The sequence below is a fragment of the Chiloscyllium punctatum genome, chromosome 45 (assembly GCF_047496795.1).
Source record: "Chiloscyllium punctatum isolate Juve2018m chromosome 45, sChiPun1.3, whole genome shotgun sequence".
Lineage (NCBI taxonomy): Eukaryota > Metazoa > Chordata > Chondrichthyes > Orectolobiformes > Hemiscylliidae > Chiloscyllium > Chiloscyllium punctatum.
The window spans coordinates 65,059,223-65,080,115 of record NC_092783.1 but is presented as its reverse complement, the minus strand read 5'-3'; the positions used below and the strand labels follow the sequence as shown (position 1 = coordinate 65,080,115).

Here is a 20,893-nt window from a genome sequence, read left to right as displayed (position 1 = left end):
CCTGGCCAATATTTTTTAGATTAGATTCCCTACAGTGTGGAAACAGGCCCTTTGGCCCAAGCAGTCTACACCAACCCTCCAAAGAGTAATCCAACCAGACCCACTTCCCTCTGACTGATGCACCTAACACTACGGGCAATTTACCCTGGCCAATTCACCTGATCTGCACATCTTTGGACTGTGGGAGGGAACCGGAGCACCCGGAAGGAAGTAGGTCTGGGTGGGTTACTCTTTGGAGGGTCGGTATGGACTTGTTGGGCCGAAAGACCTGTTTCCACACTGTAGGGAATCTAATCATCTAATCTAATCCGTATGGACCATGACAACTGAATCTTTCCCCTCCCACTCTAAGTTCCTCTGCAGCCCAGATGAGAGATCCTTCGGGACTCTCAATCCCAGCCACAGAGAACAGCGTCTATTCCCCCGACTGTACTAGCCCCAGTTACAACTATATTTCTCTTTTCTGAACCCACCCACCATCCCTCTGCCTCCCCCCACCTTGAATGGCTCCCTGTCCCATGGCACTATGGTCAGTTTGCTTATCCTCCCCACCGTCCCCTTCCCCTTCCACACAGGGATCAAGAATCACAAACCTTTTAGACAAGCTCAAGTTTATCAAACAAAATTAAAACTAAAATAACTTCCCCACTGCTGGACATGCTCTCTATCCTCACAGCACCCACAGTTATGAACAGACTCACCTCCTACCCCTTTGAGTAACTAAACAAATTCACTGATTGGCAGCTTCTGAATGTTAAAAAGAACGTTGGAGGTAGACAATGTGCCCACACTGGTCAGGGAGGTCTCACATGTGTGGGTAGACAAACCGTGTTCCCTCTCCAGGACATGGATTTGGTCACAGAACAGGACCAGTAGTTAAATTTGCACTCAAATTGAGATCAGACACATTGACCTGTCACTTCCATAGGGACCAGTAGATTTGTACAGCAGGTAAAGGAGTTTCAGTTTGCGTTCTCTCTATTCCAATCCTAAAGGCCAATGATGGAAATATTCCAGAGTAGCTTGAATAAGTGGTTACAGTAGTGTTGATGTTAGTAAGAAGGTGAAATGTTGGCAAGGAGACAATTCTCTTGGAATCACAATGGGAAACACAATCTTCCTCTGAAGTCCTAGTGATGGTCCATTCTGTAATATTCCAGTCAGTTCCATAGACTGTACTGAGGTTTGAATCATGCGTACAGAGGAGGCTCTTCAGCCCATCAAGTCTGTGCCACCAAAACTACACTAATCCCACTTTCCAGCAGTTGGCTTATAGTCCTAAATGTTATGACATTGCAAGTGCTCACGCGCAAACCTTTTAAAGGCTGTGAGATTTCCTGCCTTACCTAAACTTCTGGGCAGTGCATTCCAGATCCCCACCAAGCTCTGGGTTAAATTGTTCTTCAATTCCTCTCTAAACCTCCCACCTTTCCCCTTAGAAGTGTAATCCCACATTATTGGTCCTTCAACTGAAAACAGAAATGCTCGTGGCTTTTTTTATTTGTCTTGTACTCATCTTGTTGATCCAGGTCTCAGGGACAACGACAGAAAGGGAGCACTGCACAAGGCCAGTGCGCTGATTACTTGAAGAGTTGTCATGCTGAATGTACCTGGGGAAATAATGTCCCCAATTCTCGTTTAATTCAGAAATGGTGAAAAAACATTTTGTAGCATTGCACAGTTTTTACAGTAGAGAAACACCCGTTAATGAGATCTGCAAGAGCTGGATATGTTCCTTCAGTTTGCAGAAGTCAGGGCCCAGCGTTTGGATTGACACAGAATCTACCAAGTGACCAAAACACATTGCAATCCTGATGAATAATCTTAAATTGTTAGTGAAATTTTAAATTGGTTGTTGGTGCAATTATGGAGAAACTTGAGAATGCTCTGCCGATGTTACCCTATTTTAGAATTAATATAGTCATACAGCATGGAATCAAACCCTTTGGTCCAATCAGTACACACCAAACATAATCCCAAACTATACTAGCTCCACATGCCTTCTCCTGGCCCATATCCTTCCAAACATTTCCTATTCATGTATCTATCCAAATGTCTTTTAATCACTGTAATTGTACCCGTATCCATTACTTCTTCGGCAAGTTCACTTCATATGCAAATCACCCTGTGTAAAAAAAGTTGGCCCTCATAGCTTTTTAAAATCCCTCTCCTCTCATCTTAAAAATGTGCCTCCGTCTTGAAATCCCCCATGATGGAAAAGAAACTACCACAAACTCTATATTACTCATTATTTTATACTTGATTTTATAAACTTCTATCAGGTGGCCTCTGAATCTCCTATGCTCCAGTGAAAAATGTCTCAGCCCATCCAGCCTTTCTTTTAACTCAAACCTCCCATACCCAGCAACATCCTGGTCAATCTCTTCTGAACCATCTCCAGCTTGATATTATCCTTCCTATAACTGGTCGACCAGAATAGGACACATTACTCCAGAAGAGGCCTCACAAATGTCCTTTACAACCTCAACATGGCTTTCCAACACCTATAATCAAACTACTGAGCAATGAAGGCAAGCGTGCCAAATGCCTTTTTAACCATCTGTCTATAAATGATGCAAACTTCAAAGAATTATGTACCTGCACCCTTAGGTCCCTCTGTTCTCTAACTACTCAAGACACTAATATTAATTGTATAAAACCTACCCTTGTTTGTTGTATCAAAATGAATTCCATCTGCCATTTTTCAGCCCATTGACCCATTTGATCAAGATCCCTTTGTAATCTTCGAAAAACCTTCTTCACTATCTATTATGCCACCAACTTGGTATCACTCACAAACTTACTAACCCATATGTCCCACATACTCATCCAAATCATTTACATAAATGACAAAAGAGAATTCAGAACCAATCCCTGTGGAACACTGCTGGTCACAGGCCTCCAGATTGAAAAGCATTACTGTCTCCTGCCATTACACCAATTATGTATCCAATCGGCAAGCTCACCCTGAATCCCAACTGACCTAACTTTACTAGTTAGCGGCATGGTGGTTAGCACTGCTGCCTCACAGCACCAGAGACCCGGGTTCAATTCCCGCCTCAGGCGACACTCTGTGTGGAGTTTGCACATTCTCCCCGTGTCTGCGTGGGTTTCCTCCGGGTGCTCCGGTTTCCTTCCACACTCCAAAGATGTGCAGGTCAGGTGAATTGGCCATGCTAAATTGCTCGTAGTGTTAGGTAAGGGGTAGATGTAGGAGAATGGGTGGGTTGCTCTTCGGCGGGGCGGTGTGGACTTGTTGGGCCAAAGGGCCTGTTTCCACACTGTAAGTAATCTAATCTAGCTAGACTACCATGTGGAACCTTGTCAAAGGCTTTACTAAAGCCCAAGTAAATGCTCTGCCCTCAATTTTTTCGGTAACTTCTTTGAAAAACCTTAATCATGACGTTAGAAATTACGTTCTGGGCTTTGGAAGGATGGATTGGTTGAGTACAATCAGCACACTGCCCACTGCAAGCAGTCAAAGGCTCCATTTCAACACCCGAGTGTGGTACTACAAAGCAACTATCCAAAAACAGAGTCCTGACCTGTGCACCATGTAGGGACATAGGATTGTATGTAACGATTAGCATAAATGGCATATTTTAGAAAAACAAGAGTGCAAAATAATTTTATAAAAATCTGCACCTTATGTGGAATTATAAATTTCAGACTGAGGGAACGGTTAAATTGGAAAAATAGTGTGATCCTGCTGCCCTCTAGTGCTGAAAATTTAAACCAATTGCAGTTTGAAACAACTTTATTACAGCTTCACAGACTTGAATATTTAGAAAAGTTTATTTTTTATGAACAACCTTATTAACAGATTTACATTTCTATTCAGTGTCTATTTACGAAACTATGTCTAAAACATAACTTTAGTTCTATTCAGAAAATTCCAGACTTTCAACATTTTGTTTGTTTTTGTTGTAGTGTGGAGGAGCAAACAGAAACTGCAGTACTCGGAGGGTGGGCCACAAGGTCCCAGTGCTAGGGAGATGGAGAAGGGTGAAATGGAGTGGGGTGTGTGCGTATGCGCGGGAGAAGAGGGGGGGGGGTCAGGAAGCTATGCAGCTACCATTCCCCAAACGCGGACACTACGTTAGGTAGCTGCTGTGATACCAACTCACTGTGTGAACAGCAAAAGCAAACAATCTCCAGTCATTCCGATAATGTGAGAGAGACTGAGGGGAAATGAGTTAGGGAGCAGTCAGTGAGCCTTTGTGATTTGATCATGCATCGAAGCAAAAGCCAAGTTTTCCTAACTCAGATGGTCAGTGATTTATTTCATTCTGTTCAAATGCAAAACAATTACAATGTAATAATTTCTCATTCCATTATAACAGCAATACTTTGGAGTCATAAAACCAGAGAAATTCCTCAATATTAAATTAAAAATAAGCAAGCCACCATTCTCTCCCTCCTTTATGACACAGGTGTGGTGAGTTCTGACAGATCCAACAATCAGGAATTTATCAATTGATAACCCCTCTCCAAACAAAAGAGGACCAAACCTTAGCACAACATCCTAGAGAATTTTTTAAAATTCTAATGATCACAAGGGAATTCTCCAGCTGTAGCTTCTGAGAGTGGAATAGCCAAATCAAGCAATGGCCTAGATCTTACACTCTGTGGATCAGAGACCACTGGTATGATTCAAGGTGTGTGTCAGGGTCCCTGGAAGTCCTAACTCCATGGAATTGCCACAGAAAGTTTGAACTTCTAAAAGATAATTGCTTTGCTGTCCAGGATGCTCACAACAGGTTTCAGATGCTGAGGTAGAGATGAATAATTTGGACTATTTGGAATACAGCACTGACCTAGACTCTTCCCCAGGAAAATATCAGGCAGAAAAGTTTGAACATGCCTCTGATCTGAACTAACCCCTCAATCCTCACCAGACTTCTCTACAAGACCCAACCACCTCGACCGAGCTGCTGCTCCACTACTCTCACGAGCCAGTTACCAGTTTACCTACATTCACACGGAGCCCAGTTACTGGGAGAACGCAGGACACTAGCACAGAGTGAAATGCTCATTGGAAAACCTGAGCAAATGCAATGGGCTGAATGGTCTCTTTCCAGCCTGTCAGAATTCTGATTCTGGAAAGTAGGTCCCAGTAAAAGGTGACAAACAGATTCTCCTGTATTACAGGTCAGATGTTTGGCCTTTACAAATGTATCCAAGGTAATTACACAGATTTCTGACTCACTAGCCTCAGAGGTAGCTGCTCTGTTGTTGACTGGACAATCTGCAGCTATAACAGTTATGGATCATATCATAAACAAGAGAAGCCAAGCAACTCAAATGGTACCTTTCACTCTGACCCTACTGCTCAGATAATATCTGGGATTTTCCTGTTTTGTCTCTCAAAACCCACATCCCCACCCATTTCACTCCCTAGTTCATTCAGTAATCTAAAACTATTTCTAGTGGAATCTAAATACATTCAATTTTATTACAGCTATTTTGGATCAGGTAGGGACATTGGAATTGCAACAGGTGATATTCCCAGACGGAGATGGGGAGAAACTGAAAAGTCCACACATTGAGCTAATTTGGTTTGTGTTTAATTTCAAATCAATTCACCATGAGGATAAATAAAATATTTTAACTTTTTCACCCAGCTCCTAAAACAGCAGTAACCCAGAAACTCGTCATAGTCAGAAACTGGCTTTGGAAAGCTCAGAAGGTCTTGCCCATGGACTCTGATGCTGATAAGTCGATATGTCTCATTTGGCGACATTCCAACTCCCAAACGCTTGTTAAACTGTCATCTTATGTACAGCAATGGTAATGCTCCCATGCTTCTGAATCATGATATTCCTAGAGAGAAAGTTACATGCAGTAAGTAAAAAACTACAGTTGTTTTGTAGTTATTTTAGAATTAGCCATTATAAAAACCTTTAGCCCCAGAATTAAAAATCTCACAACATCAGGTTATAGTCCAACAGGTTTATTTGCAAGAGCAGCTTTCGGAGCACTGTTCCTTCATCAGGTGGTTGACATTCACCCCCATAAGCTGCCTCAGGTTTCCAGTCACATCCCTCACCATTTGACCAGACAATCCACCACCAATCACCAGCCATGGTTTACCAGGTATCTAACGCACCAGAGAGACCTACCCTAGAGACCTGACCCCCTTATCCAGGCTGACACTCCCAGTGTGGTATCAATAGAGTGCTGCTCACAAGCGGTCATAAGTGTAATGAGCAAGTATGGCACCCCTGGTGTCCTGGCCAATATTTATATTTTGATCAAAATCACAAACAGGTTATTGGGTTATTAAAAGAAAACACAGGACATAGAACAGTACAGGTAAAATCAATGATTGCAGATGCTGGAAACCAGATTCTGGATTAGTGGTGCTGGAAGAGCACAACAGTTCAGGCAGCATCCAAGGAGCTTCGAAATCAACGTTTTGGGCAATCTCCTTTGAGATTGATGCCATGTTCCTAACCTTCCTACACTCCAGGTCCTGCACCCTAAAGCTACAGTCTAGGTTCCCATGCCCCTGCAGAGTTAGTTTAAACACCCCCCCCAAGAGCACTAGCAAACCTCCCCCCAAGGATACTGGTGTGAGAGACACAGGGTGGTTGTCATGGGGGTCTTCCAGCACCACTAATAAAACAGTACAGGCCCTTCAGCGCTTAATGTTGTGCCAGCCTTTTATCCTACTCTAAGATCAGACTAACCAACATATCCTTCATTGTACTATAATCCACATGCTCATCCAAGAATCGCTTATATGTCCCGAATGTATCTGACTCTACTATGACTGCCAGCACTGCATTTTACACACCCACCACTCTCTATGTAAAGAACCTACCTCTGACATCTCCCCTAAACCTTCCTCCAATCACCTTAAAATGATGCACCCTCGTGATAGACATTTCTGTCATGGGAAAAAGTCTCTGACAATTCACTCTACGTCTCTCAACATCTTGTATATCTTGATTAAGCCATCTCTCAACCTTCTTCGATCTGATAAGAAAAGCCCTAGCTCATTCAACCTTTCTTCATATGACATGCCTTCCAGTCCAAGCAGCACCCTGGACTGGATCCTCTGCGTCCTCTCTAAAGCTTCCACATCCTTTCTATAACTGAACACAATATTCCAAATGTGGTTTAATCAGGATTGTACAGAGCTACAGCATAACCTCGCAGCTCTTAAACTCAATCCCCTCGCTAATGAAAGCCAATACACCATACGGCTTCTGAACAACCCTATCAACCTGGTTGGCAACTTTGAGGGATCTATGGACATGGACCCCAAAATTCGTCTGTTTCTCAACAGTACCAAGAATCCTGCCTTTAACCCTATATTCTGCATTCAAATTTGACCTTCCAAAGTGAATCACTTTGCATTTATCTGCGTTGAACTCCAACTGCCATTTAACAGCCCAGTCCTGCAGCCTATCAATGTCTTGTTGCAACTGGCAGTAGCCCTCCACACTATCCACAACTCCACCAACCTTCATGTCATTGGCACACTTACTAACCCATCTTTTCACTTCCTTATCCTTGTTATTTATAAAGATCACAAATAACAGAGGTCCCAGAAATGATCCCTGTGGAACACCACTGGTCACTGAGCACCAGGCGGAATACTTTCCTCTGACTTCCATGGACCAGCCAATTCTGTATCCAGACAGACAGGTATCCCATGGCTCTTTACTTTCTGAATGCACCGACCATGGGGAATCTGATCAAACGCCTTGATAAAATACACGTACACCACATCCGCTGCTCTATCTTCATCAACATGTTTTATCACATCCTCAAAGCATTCAATAAGGTTTGAGAGGCATGACCTGCCCCTCACAAAGCCACGCTGACTATCTCTAGTCAAACTATGAGTTTCCAAGTAATCATAAAGCTTTTCACTGTGCCTCGGTACACATGACAATAAATTCAATTAAATCTCTCAGAAACCTCTCCAATACTTTGCCCACCACTGACATAAGGCTGATTGGTCTGTCATTCTCAGGATTATCCCAATTCCCCTTTTGGAAAAAGAGAATAACATTTGCCACCCTCCAATCATTTGGCATTACTCCAGTGGACAGTGAGGACACAAAGATCATCGCCAAAGGCGCAGCAATCTCTTTCCTCACTTCCTGTAGTAACCTTGGGTATATCCTGTCTGGCCCAGGGGATTTATCTATCCTCATGATTTTCAAACTTTTCAGTACATCCTTCTTCCGAACATCAACCTGCTCTAGCAGATCAGTCTGTTTCACGCTGTCCTCAGAGCGTCAAGGTCTCTCTCACCAGTGAATATTGAAGCAAAGGATTCAATAAGGACCTTGCCTACTTCCTGAAACTCCAGGCACAAGTTCCCTCCACTATCCCTGATCAGCCCTATCCTCACTCTGGCCATCCACTTGTTCCTCACTCAAGTGTACAGCACATTAGGGCTTTTCTTAATCCTACCCACTAAAGCTTTCTCATGTCCCCTTCTAGCTCTCTTAAATCTATTCTTCAGCTCCTTCCTGGCTACCTTGTAACCCTCTAAAGCCCTGTCTGATGCTTACTTCCTCAACCTTAAATAAGCTTCCTTTTTTTTTCTTGACTGAATGTTCCACATCCCTGGTCACCCAAGGTTCCTTCATCCTACCATCCCTTCCTTACCTCAGTGGGACAAACCTGTCCAGCAGGTGCTTCCGAAACAACCTCCATATGTCTGTTGTGTATTTCAGAGAACATCTGTTCCCAATTTAGGTGCCCCAATTCCTGCCTCAGAGTATTGTAATTCCCAATGCCCTAATTAAATACTCTCCCATACAGTCTGCGCCTATCTTGCTCCATAAGTATAGTAAAGATCACGGAGTTGTGATCACAATCACCGAAATGCTCTCCCATCAAGAGATGCGACACCTGGCATGTTCATTGCCAAGCACCAAATCCAATATCACCTCCTGTCTAGTCACCTTATCTACACACTGCATCAGGAACCGTTCCTGGACACACCTGACAAAACCTGCTCCTACCAAACTATTTAGAACATAAAATATTACAGCGCAGTACTGGCCTTTCGGCCCTTGACGTTGCGCTGACCTGTGAAACCAATCTGAAGCCCATCTAACCTACACTATTCCATTCTCATCCATATGTCTATTTAATTTCCAATTAAATGCCCTTAAAGTTGGCGAGTCTACTACTGTTGCAGGCAGTGTGCTCCACACTCTTACTACTGAGTAAAGAAACTCCCTCTGCCATCTGTCCTATATCTAACACCCCTCAATTTAAAGCTATATCCCCTCGTGCTAGCCATCACCATCTGAGGAAAAAGGCTCTCACTGCCCACCCTATCTAACCCTCTGATTATCTTGTATGTTTCAATTAAGTCACCTCTCCACTTTCTTGCCTCTAACGAAAACAGCCTCAAGTCCCTCAGTCTTTCCTCATAAGACCTTCCCTCCATACCAGGCAACATCCTGGTAAATCGCCTCTGAACGCTTTCCAAAGCTTCCACATCCTTCCTATAATGCGGTGACCAGAACTATACGCAATACTCAAATTGTGGCCTACCAGTGTCTTGTACAGCTGCAGCTGTAATGTTAAAAGATTAAATGGGACTCTCTCTGGACATTACTGTAATATTAAAGGGTCAAACTGCACTGAGTGAACATTCTGGAATTGGGTGGGAGCACCATTCACGCAAAATTGCGGATTACTTTCACTCCACTTTGACAGTCACTTGCTGCTACTCCCCCTACTATTATCAAATTAAACTAATCATTCAATCTCTTCCATTCAGAAATGCTTTCTAGCCATCCCCTGAAGCTAGGTATATCACACCTACATTGTCTTGGGGAATCACTGAGCCAGGAAATCGCCTGCATAACGATTCCCCAGGATTAGGGCATTTACATCATCTCTGAGGCTGATCTCATCCTACCATTGTACCTGGGGTAAAATGTGACTGTGAGGGAGCAGCTGGGGGTTGTCTTGAGTGGCTTGTGACTATGGGTGAGTGGCCAGAGGATCTGTAAGCATTACGAACTGATGTGTTTGCTTTGTCCAGGGCCTCACTTTGACTCGACTTTGCATGTGGTGGGGAGGTGGGGGTGGGGGCGTGCGGTGGGTGTGGTCAAAGGGGGTCACCTTGTTTGTACAGGCTTTAATAAACTTCAAATGTTTGCAGAGGTTGGTGTGTGTGAATTGCATCTTGTGTATGAAACCTCGGGAAAAGAACCTAACACAACATGACCTCACGGTTCCGAAACTCAATCCCTCCACCAATAAAACCTAACACAATGTATGCCTTCTCGACAACCCGATCAACCTGGGTGGCAACTTTTAGGGATCTATATACCTGGACACAGATCTCTCTGCTCATCCACACTGCCAAGAGTCTCACCAGTAGCCCAGTACTCTGCATTCCAGTTGCTCCTTCCAAAACCTCACACTTTTTCACATTAAACCCCATTTGCTACCTCTCAGCCCAACTCTGCAGCTTATCTATGTCTGCCTGCAATCCTTCTGCAGTATCCACAACTCCACCAACCTTAGTGCCACCCGTAAGTTCACTAACCAATCCTTCTACGCCCTCATCCAGGTCATTCATAAAAAAAAAAGCAGTGGCCCAAAACAGATACTAGCGGCACACCACTGGTAACTGAACTGTAGGATGAATATTTCCCATCAACCACCACCCTCTGTCTTCTTTCAGCTAGCCAATTTCTGATCCAAACCACTAAATCACTCAATCCCAAAAGTCTGTATTTTCTGCAATAGCCTACGGTGGGGGACCTTATCAAACGCCTTACTGAAACCCATATACACCATATCAACCGCTTAACTCATCTACCTGTTTGGTCACCATCTCAAAGAACTTGATTATCCCTAATCAACTTATTCCTTTCTAGATGATTATAAATCCCATCTCTTATAACCTTTTTCAACACTTTACCCACAACTGAAGTAAGACTCACTGGTCTATAATGACCAGGGTTGTCTCTACTCCCCTTCTTGAACAAGGGGACATTTGCTATCTTCCAGTCTTCTGGCACTATTCCTGTAGACAATGACAACATAAAGATCAAAACCAAAAGCTTGGCAATCTCCTCCCTGGCTTCCCAGAGAATCCTAGAATAAATCCCATCTGGTCGAAGGGGTCTTATCTATTTTTACACTTTCACGAATTGCGAACACCTCTGCTTTGTGAACCTCAATCCCATCTAGTCTAGTAGCCTGTATCTCAGTATTCCCCACGACAACATCGTCTTTTTCTAGTGTTAATACTGACAAAATATTCATTTACCGCTTCCCCTATCTCCTCAGGCTCCATGCACAACTTCCCACTACTGTCCTCAATTGGCCTTAATCTTTCTCGAGTCATTCATTTACTCCTCATATACCGAAAGAAAGCCTTCGGGTTTTCCTTGATCCTGTCCACCAACGACTTCTCATGTCCCCTCCTGGCTCTTCTTAACTCTATCTTCAGGTCTTTCCTGGCTAATCTGAAACTCAACCCCCCTAACTGAGCCTTCATATCTCATCCTAACATAAGCCTCCTTCTTCCTCTTGACAAGAGATTCAACTTCCTTAGTAAACCACGGCTCTCACGGTCAACAACTTCCTCCCTGCCCGACAGTTACATACTTAGCGAGGAGCCGCAATTGCTGTTCCTCGAATAAGCACCACATTTCAATTGCACCCATCCCCTGCAGTTTCCTTCCCCATCCTAAATCTTGCCTAATTGCCAAATAGCCTTTCCCCCAGCTGTAACTCTTGCCCTGCGGTATATACTTTTCCCTTTATATCGCTAAAGTAAACATAACTGAATTGTGGTCACTATCACCAAAGTGCTCACCTACCTCCAAATCTAACACCTGGCCATGTTCATTACCCAGTACCAAATTCAATGTGGCCTCGCCTCTTGTTGGCCTGTCTACATACTGTTTCAGGAAACTCTCCTGCATACATTGAACAAAAACTAACCCATCTAAAGTACTTGAACTATAGTATCCCCAGTCAGTCAATGTATGGAAAGCTAAAGCCCTCATAACACCTACACTATCACTCTTGCTCCTATCCAGAATCATCTTTGCTATCCTTTCCTCTACATCTCAAACTATTCAGAGGCCTATAGAAATCTCCCAACAGGTTGATCTCTCCTTTCCTGTTTCTAATCTCAGGCCATACTACTTCAGTAGACGAGACCTCATGAATCCTTTGTACAACTGAAATACTGTCCTTGACTAACAATGCCACCACCACCCCCACCTTTTTACCATCTTCCCTGTTCTTACTGAAACATGTAAATCCCAGGACCTGCAACAGCCATTCCTGTCCCTGTGCTACCCATGTCTCTGAAATGGCCGCAACATCAAAATCCCATGTACCAACCCATGCTGCAAGTTCACCCATCTTATTCCGGATGCTCCTGGCGTTGAAATAGACACACCTCAAAACCAACGTCTTGCTTGCAGGTGCCCTCTTGCGACGGTGAATCCCTATTTTGGACTTCACTATGCTAAACCTCCTGTATACTTGAACTCCAATTTGGTTTCCCAACCCGTTGCTGAAGTAGTTTAAACCCACCCGGAGCGCACTAGCAAATTTCCCCCTCTGGGATATTGGTATCTCTCTGGTTCAGGTGAAGACCATTCTGTTTGTAGAGGTCCCACCTTCCCCAGAAAGAGCCCCAATTATCCAAGAATCCAAAACCTCCCTTTGAACTAAGTAGATTCCCAATCATTATTAGGGAGGTTAAAGTCACCCATGACAACAATCATGTTATTTCTGCACCTTTCCAATATCTGCCTCCTAATCTCCTGCCCCACGTCCCTGTTGCTATTGGGGGGGGCCTGTAGAAAACTCCCAAGAAAGTGACTGCTCCTTTCCTGTGTCTGACTTCCATCCATACTGACTCTGTAGACAAACCCTCCTCGATGACCCCTCTCTTTCCATCTGTGATACTATCCCTGATTAGCAATGCCACTCCACCTCCACCTCCACCTCCACCTCCCCCTCCCCCTCCCCCTCCCCCTCCCCCTCCCCTCCCCTCCCCCCACCCCCCCCCACCCCAACCCCAACCCCAAAACCCTCAACCCACTCCTTTTGAAAAATCTAAACCTTGGAACATCCAACAATGATTCCTGCGCCTGTGATACACAAGTCTCCATAGCTCTAAGTACTGACACATGTTCTGAATTCGTCATCCTTATTCCTGATACTTTTTGCGTTAAAACGGACACACTTCAACCCATCACACTAACTGCATCCTTGGCTTATCAAGAGCCCATTCCTCCTCAGACTCTCTGCATGCTGTATCTGGCTGTTCACTACCTATTCCGTTATCTGGTCCGTAGTTCATGTTCCCACGCCCCTGCCAATTTAGTTTAAACCCTCTCAAAGAGCTCTAGCAAACCTCCTGCCCAGGATATTGGTGCCCTTCCATTTCAGGTGTAATCTGTTCTTGTTGTACAGGTCCCACCTTCCCTAGAAGGCATCCTAATGATCCACATATCTGAAGGCTTCACTCCTACATCAGCCTTGCATCCACCTATTCATTTGCACTCGCTCTCACTTCCTAGCCTCACTAGCCCATGGCCCCAGTAGCAATCCTGAGATTACTATTCTACTCATCCTGCCTTCGAGCTTCCAACCTAACTCCCTGTATTCTCTTTTCAGGTCCTCAGCCCTTTTCCTAAATATGTCATTGGTATCAATGTGTACCACACTTTCTGGCTGCCCTCCCTCCCCCTTAGGAACCCTGTAGACCTAACCCTGACACCCAGGAGGCAACACACCATCCGGGAGTCTTGTTTGTGACCAGTTCATTCCTGTTTATGGGGATCTAATCGGACTGAGTTTTCAGGACAAAAGGCTTGGCTCCTGTCATTATCACAGATCTGTTTGTTGGGATCTAGATGTGCACTAATTAGTTCTGGCGCTTTCTACAACAGTAACTACATTGTATATGTGCTTCACTGGGACATCCATTGCACCTTCGAGCAAAAGTCACAAAAGATACTAATGAAACAAGTTTTTATTTACTGTGTGTAACAGAATCACTCTTCCAACTCCACCCAAGTCAAGCCTCCACTGGAACCTCACTACATCCCTATCAAACCTGCGATCAGTCCTCACTTGCCTTATCCTCAAAGTTCATTGTAAAACTTTCTAAACCACTTGGGGTGTCATTACACAAAAAGCATTTTAATACTTTTTGTCACATGACCAAGGAATGAGAGGAGGCCAATAAGCCCTTCGAGCCTGCTCCACCATTCAATAAGATCGTGGCTGATCTGATTTAAACATGCGATAATCTTTCATCTCCTTGGCAATCAAAAATCTATGTCTGCCTTAAAAATATTTAAACATTCTACATCCATTGCCTTGAGGAAGAGAATCCCAAAGACACAGCCCTCAGAAAGAAGTGTTCTCTCATATGTCTTAAATGGACAAGCCTTTACTTTTCAATGATGAGTGTCCCACAAGAGGAAACATTCCACATTTCCACATCCACCCAGTCAAATCCCCTCAGGACTTTACATGTTTCAATTAATTCACCTCTGACTCTCCTAAAATCCAGAGTATACAGCTCCCAATACCTTAACAGTTTTCTATAAGTACAGTGACCCATACAGAACACAATATTCCACATTGTGGTCAGTATAAATGAAGCATAACCTCCCTATTCTTGCATTTAATTTCCCTCACAATAGTTACACTATCAATTTTCCTGACTAGCTCTTGTCCCTGATGGTGCCATCCAAGCCTTTTGTCCTGAAAGCTCAGTCCGATTAGATCCTCATATCCAGGAATGACAGGGCAGTGTCCAGATGCTGACTGCCATCCTCTTCAAAGGACAAGTACTGCATCAAGTACGTTTGGCATATTGTAGCTCAGTTCATCTCCATTACCTTCTCACCTCTGCCCACTGACTCTACCCTCTGACTGTATGTTTTTTTTGTCAATAAGGCTGCACTCTGTCCAATGCTCAGCACCTAATCCTCCCAGATCAAACACCAACTGAAGCTCCCAAAGATGTCAACAAATCTCAGCCTCCAGAATCAAATGCTTACAGAATCCATTATCCTAGATTTTTTTGTGCCCAAAATGGACAATGTTCCCAGGCTGGAACACAGCATTGGAAAGCAATTGTGAGGGGAGCAGGGTCCAGACAAGCGGTCTGAAGGGGTCCAGATTTCATCCACTACTCTAATGTAACATCAAGTGTCCAGATTTTCAGGATAATGACATGTGGCCAAGGTTAAAGGGCAGGATTTGATCACAGACCTCCTGGGAAATACCAAGGATGACACAAGAATCCAGGCACATTGTATATACTCCCCCTGTGCTTTGTCAACCACAGCCTGTTTCCTGCTCTTTGGGCATGCTGACTACATGCAGCAAGAAAATAGGAGGAGTCTGTCTACCAGCTCTCCGAGGCTGCTCCATGTTCAATATTGCAGGCTTGCTCCAGGGAAAAAAGAGCAAACTATTCAAATGCTCACCCACTGTCTGACTCCAGGCAAATCACTGGCACATCTGTTGGGTCAGTAGTCAGTTTTGCTGCTTGCTGTGCAAGGACCGACACCACTCCAGCATGTTCATCAACCAGTGACCCACGACCTGGAGAACAGAACATCCTCTATAAAACTGACCAACACTGCAACTAAACCACATTATGACCTATGACAGCAGTTGCATAACTGAGAGGGGCTGTGGGCTGTTTCTTGGGGAGTATGTATCAGCAAAGGCTGGGTAAGGGGGAAATAACAGTTTGATTTATTCTTAGCATTTGATTAAAACGGATCCTGAGTGAACTTTAACTGAGTAATTTCTCTCAGCCAATTCTGATAACAGTTAGGAATGAATTGAGTTCCTGCAGGATGAAGTCACTGAACAGGGTCAGACTAGGTGGAGACACAAAGATACATTGTTTATAGGGCCAATTGTTAACCCCCAAACAAGAGCAAAACTACCATGACCAAATACCCTCCCCCCATTGGAAAACTGTAACAATAAAGAGAAAACGTGCAGGTGATGACCATTCAGCCCATCAAGTCTATGATCTTGGGCTTCCAATTCATTTTCCTATCCGCTCACTATTTCCTGTGATTCACCAAGAGAACAAAGATCTGTCCATCTTAGTTTTAAACGTGGTCAATACTGGAGACTCCACAAGACCCCTGGAGTGTAGAAATCCAAAGATTCACGACCAGTCGACTGAAGATAGTTTTCCTCATCTCAGTCCGAAACAAGTGGCCCCTTATCCTGAGGCTGAGCATTACATGGGTCAGGGTACAGTGGGGGAGGGGAACACTATAATCTCAACATCAGTGATGACTCCAGCCCAATACTCACAGCCAAGATTCAGGCCTTGCTCATCAGCACAAAGCACCCCAATAATCGCTGGATTCTTCATTCTGTGGGAGGAAAGGAGAAAGATCCCATCATGAACACCAGCAGAGGGTTGGTCAGGGTCACACGTTTTACACAGTGACAGGCTGTGATCAGGAACATACGGCACGAGTGAGTGGGATTCTGTTATCTAACAGCAAACACAGACTGAGGGGCAGAATGGCAGCACACATGGGGTTGGGGTGCTCTCCGTAGGTCCCACATTTCAAGCAGCCACATCTCCCCCCAACCCCATGTTGTTGCATCCTCTCAACTCCTCCCCCACATCCCAAGCACATTGCATCTGCCCTCCCTGAACCACCCCCTCCTTAACCCCCCTCACCCCCAACTCTGTCCCTCTCCTCTCACTCCCTCCCCCCAAACCACCCCCTCCTTAACCCCCCCACCCCCAACTCTGTCCCCCTCCCCTCACTCCCTCCCCTCCCTGAACCACCCCCTCCTTAACCCCCCTCACCCCCAACTCTGTCCCCCTCTCCTCCCTCCCCCCCAAACCACCCCCTCCTTAACCCCCCCCACCCCCAACTCTGTCCCTCTCCCCTCACTCCCTCCCCAAACCACCCCCTCCTTAACCCCCCTCACCCCCAACTCTGTCCCTCTCCCCTCACTCCCTCCCCCCAAACCACCCCCTCCTTAACCCCCCCACCCCCTACTCTGTCCCTCTCCCCTCACTCCCTCCCCCCAAACCACCCCCTCCTTAACCCCCCTCACCCCAAACTCTGTCCCTCTCCCCTCACTCCCTCCCCCCAAACCACCCCCTCCTTAACCCCCCTCACCCCAAACTCTGTCCCTCTCCCCTCACTCCCTCCCCCCAAACCACCCCCTCCTTAACCCCCCCCACCCCCAACTCTGTCCCCCTCTCCTCCCTCCCTCCCCAAACCACCCCCTCCTTAACCCCCCCACCCCCAACTCTGTCCCCCTCTCCTCCCTCCCTCCCCAAACCACTCCCTCCTTAACCCCCCACCCCCAACTCTGTCCCCCTCCCCTCACACCCTCCCCCCAAACCACCCCCTCCTTAACCCCCCCCACCCCCAACTCTGTCCCCCTCCCCTCACTCCCTCCCCCCAAACCACCCCCTCCTTAACCCCCCCCACCCCCAACTCTGTCCCCCTCCCCTCACTCCCTCCCCCCAAACCACCCCCTCCTTAACCCCCCCCACCCCCAACTCTGTCCCCCTCCCCTCACTCCCTCCCCCCAAACCACCCCCTCCTTAACCCCCCCCACCCCCAACTCTGTCCCCCTCTCCTCCCTCCCTCCCCAAACCACCCCCTCCTTAACCCCCCCCACCCCCAACTCTGTCCCTCTCCCCTCACTCCCTCCCCCCAAACCACCCCCTCCTTAACCCCCCCCACCCCCAACTCTGTCCCCCTCTCCTCCCTCCCTACCCTCAAACCACCCCCTCCTTAACCCCCCCCACCCCCAACTCTGTCCCCCTCTCCTCCCTCTCTCCCCAAACCACCCCCTCCTTAACCCCCCCACCCCCAACTCTGTCCCCCTCTCCTCCCTCCCTCCCCAAACCACCCCCTCCTTAACCCCCCTCACCCCCAACTCTGTCCCCCTCCCCTCACTCCCTCCCCCCAAACCACCCCCTCCTTAACCCCCGCACCCCCAACTCTGTCCCCCTCTCCTCCCTCCCTCCACCACCCCCTCCTTAACCCCCCCCACCCCCAACTCTGTCCCCCTCTCCTCCCTCCCTCCCCAAACCACCCCCTCCTTAACCCCCCTCACCCCCAACTCTGTCCCTCTCCCCTCACTCCCTCCCCCCAAACCACCCCCTCCTTAACCCCCCCACCCCCAACTCTGTCCCCCTCTCCTCCCTCCCTCCCCAAACCACCCCCTCCTTAACCCCCCTCACCCCCAACTCTGTCCCCCTCCCCTCACTCCCTCCCCCCAATCCACCCCCCTCCTTAACCCCCCCCACCCCAAACTCTGTCCCTCTCCCCTCACTCCCTCCCCCCAAACCACCCCCTCCTTAACCCCCCCACCCCCAACTCTGTCCCCCTCTCCTCACTCCCTCCCCCCAAACCACCCCCTCCTTAACCCCCGCACCCCAAACTCTGTCCCTCTCCCCTCACTCCCTCCCCCCAAACCACCCCCTCCTTAACCCCCCCCACCCCCAACTCTGTCCCTCTCCCCTCACTCCCTCCCCAAACCACCCCCTCCTTAACCCCCCTCACCCCCAACTCTGTCCCTCTCCCCTCACTCCCTCCCCCCAAACCACCCCCTCCTTAACCCCCCTCACCCCCAACCCTGTCCCCCTCTCCTCCCCAAACACTGTACCCACCTTTACACCCCCTTCCCCCTCCCTCTCCCTGTCCCTGTCCCTGTCCCTGACCCTGTCCCTGACCCTGTCCCTGACCCTGACCCTGTCCCTGTCCCTGTCCCTTCACTCCACCCCCCCCCCTCACACTCCACCCCCCCCACACTCTATATTCAGTATTTCTGTGCATTGATTATTACTTATTTATATTTAATGTTAATTCTCTCTCACGTCTCTCGAAGCTGCATATCTAAAGCCGACTCCATTCTCCTCATCCGGGAACCGCCCGAGAATCACCCGGATGGAGCGTCACCAATGGGCAGGTCCGTAACGTTTGACCCCGCCCCCTGCAGCTTGAGCAGACTCCGCCCCTTGTGTGACTCCGCCCCTTAACTATCGGGACTGGGGCAAGTAGGAACAAAGGATGACAGGAGCATAGGGATCCAGGATAATGGGAATGTAGGGATATAGTAACAGGAGTTCCACAGAGTCAGGGCACAGAGGTGAGTGTAGTGGCCATGCCTCAGGAGAAGGTGTTGGGGAGGCTGTAAGGTCTGAAGGTTGATAAACCACCTGGACTGCAGGACTACACCCCAGGATACTGAAGGAGGTAGCTGGGGAGATTGAGGAGGCATTAGTGATGATCTCTCAGGAATCCCAGGAGTCAGGGAGGATCTCAGAGATCTGGAAAATTGTGAATGTAACTACCCTGTTTAAGAAGGGAGGGATGCAGAAGATGGGAAACGATCAGTGGGTTAGCCTGACCTCAGTTATAGGTAAGGTTTAAGAGTCCATTATTGAAGGTGAGATTGCAGAGTATTTGGAAGTGCATTGTAAAATAGGGCTGAATCAACATAACTTCAATCGTGTCTCACTAACTCAATTGAGTTTTTTGAAGAGGTGACAAAGAAGACTGATGAAGTTAGAGTGGTAGACAGTGTTTATCTGGACTTCAGCAAAGCATTCAACAAGGTACTGCATGGTAGTCTTGTTAGTAAGGTTAGAACACATACAAAATTGGCTGAAGGTAGGAGACAGAGGGTGGTGGTGGAGAGGTTTTCTCAAACTGGAGGCCTGTGACCAGTGAAGTGCCACAAGGATCAGTGCTGGATCCACTGCTTTTTGTTTATATAAGTTATTTGGATGTGAATACAGGAAGTATGGTCAGTAAGTTTGCAGATGACACCAAATTAATGGTGTAGTAAACAGTGAAGAAAATTTTCTCAGAGTCCAATGGGACCTTCATCTGATAGGCAAATGGGCTAAGGAGTGACAGATGGAGTGTTATTTAGATAAATGTGAGGTGTTGCATTTCAATAAGGCAAACCAAGGCAGGACTTACACACTAAATGGTAGGGCCCTGGGGAGCATTGCTGAATGAATAGACCCAGGTTGCAGGTTTACAGTTCCTTGAAAGTGGAGTTGCAGTATACAGGCTGGTTGCCTTCATTGGTCATAACATCTTATATAGGAGTTGGAACATCATGTTATGGCAATACAAGACATTGATGAGGCCACTTTTGAAATATGCATACAGTTCTGGTCACCTTCCTAATGGAAAGATGTTGTTAAATCTGAGAGGGTGCAGAAAAGATTTACAGGGATATTGCTGGGGTTGGAGGGTTGAGCTATAGGGAGAGGCTGAGGAGACTGGGGGCTTTTCTCTTTTGAGCACTGAAGACTAACGGGTGACCTTAAAGAGGTTTATAAAATCATGAGGTACATGGATAGGCAAGGTAATTTTCCTTGGGTAGGGGAATCCAAAACCAGAGTAAATAAGTCTAAGTGAGTGGGGAAAGTGTGGAAGCTGGTACAGTTACAACATTTAAAAGGCATCTGGATGGATGCATTGAATAGGAAGGGTTCGAGGGATATGGACCAAATGCTGGCACATGGGACTAGATCAAATCGGGATGCCTGGTTGGCAGGAATAAGTTGGACTAAAGGGTCTGTTTCGGTGCTGTATGACTATAAATCTGTTAGAATTCTTTGAGCGGGTAATGAGCATGTTAGACAAAGAAGAACCAGTGGACGTGATCTGTTTGAATTTCCAGGAACTTACAGAATTCTGAAAGGCCTGGATAGAGTGGTTGTGGAGGAGATGTTTCCATTAATGGGAAAGACCAGGAGCTGACAGCCTCAGAGTGAAGGGATGACTCTTTACACCTGAGATGAGGAGGAATTTGTTCAGTCAGAGAGTGATGGATCTGTGGAACAGATTGCTGCAGAGGCATGGGGAAGCCAAGCCTTTGAGTG

The 20,893-nt window shown here is 46.6% G+C and overlaps 1 protein-coding gene across 1 annotated transcript; it reads right to left on the bottom strand.

The window, feature by feature from the left end:
- Positions 1-4,263: 4,263 nt before the first annotated feature.
- Positions 4,264-18,970, bottom strand: lamtor5 (late endosomal/lysosomal adaptor, MAPK and MTOR activator 5). The gene is made up of 4 exons (XM_072563959.1): positions 18,869-18,970; positions 16,324-16,385; positions 15,471-15,588; positions 4,264-5,823 (listed from the first exon to the last, which is right to left on the bottom strand). Exons 1-4 carry the CDS (start codon positions 18,910-18,912, stop codon positions 5,763-5,765), a joined length of 285 nt encoding a protein of 94 aa, XP_072420060.1. The 5' UTR covers positions 18,913-18,970; the 3' UTR covers positions 4,264-5,762.
- Positions 18,971-20,893: the final 1,923 nt, after the last annotated feature.

Excerpts from the sequence above, each read along its gene's own strand:
- lamtor5 (XM_072563959.1), bottom strand. The coding sequence starts at position 18,912 with ATGAGGAGAATGGAGTCGGCTTTAGATATGCAGCTTCGAGAGAC. Across the intron at positions 16,386-18,868 it reads GATATGCAGCTTCGAGAGAC|AATGAAGAATCCAGCGATTA; the intron begins GTGAGAGAGAAT and ends TTCCTCCCACAG. Across the intron at positions 15,589-16,323 it reads GCAAGGCCTGAATCTTGGCT|GTCGTGGGTCACTGGTTGAT; the intron begins GTGAGTATTGGG and ends TCTGTTCTCCAG.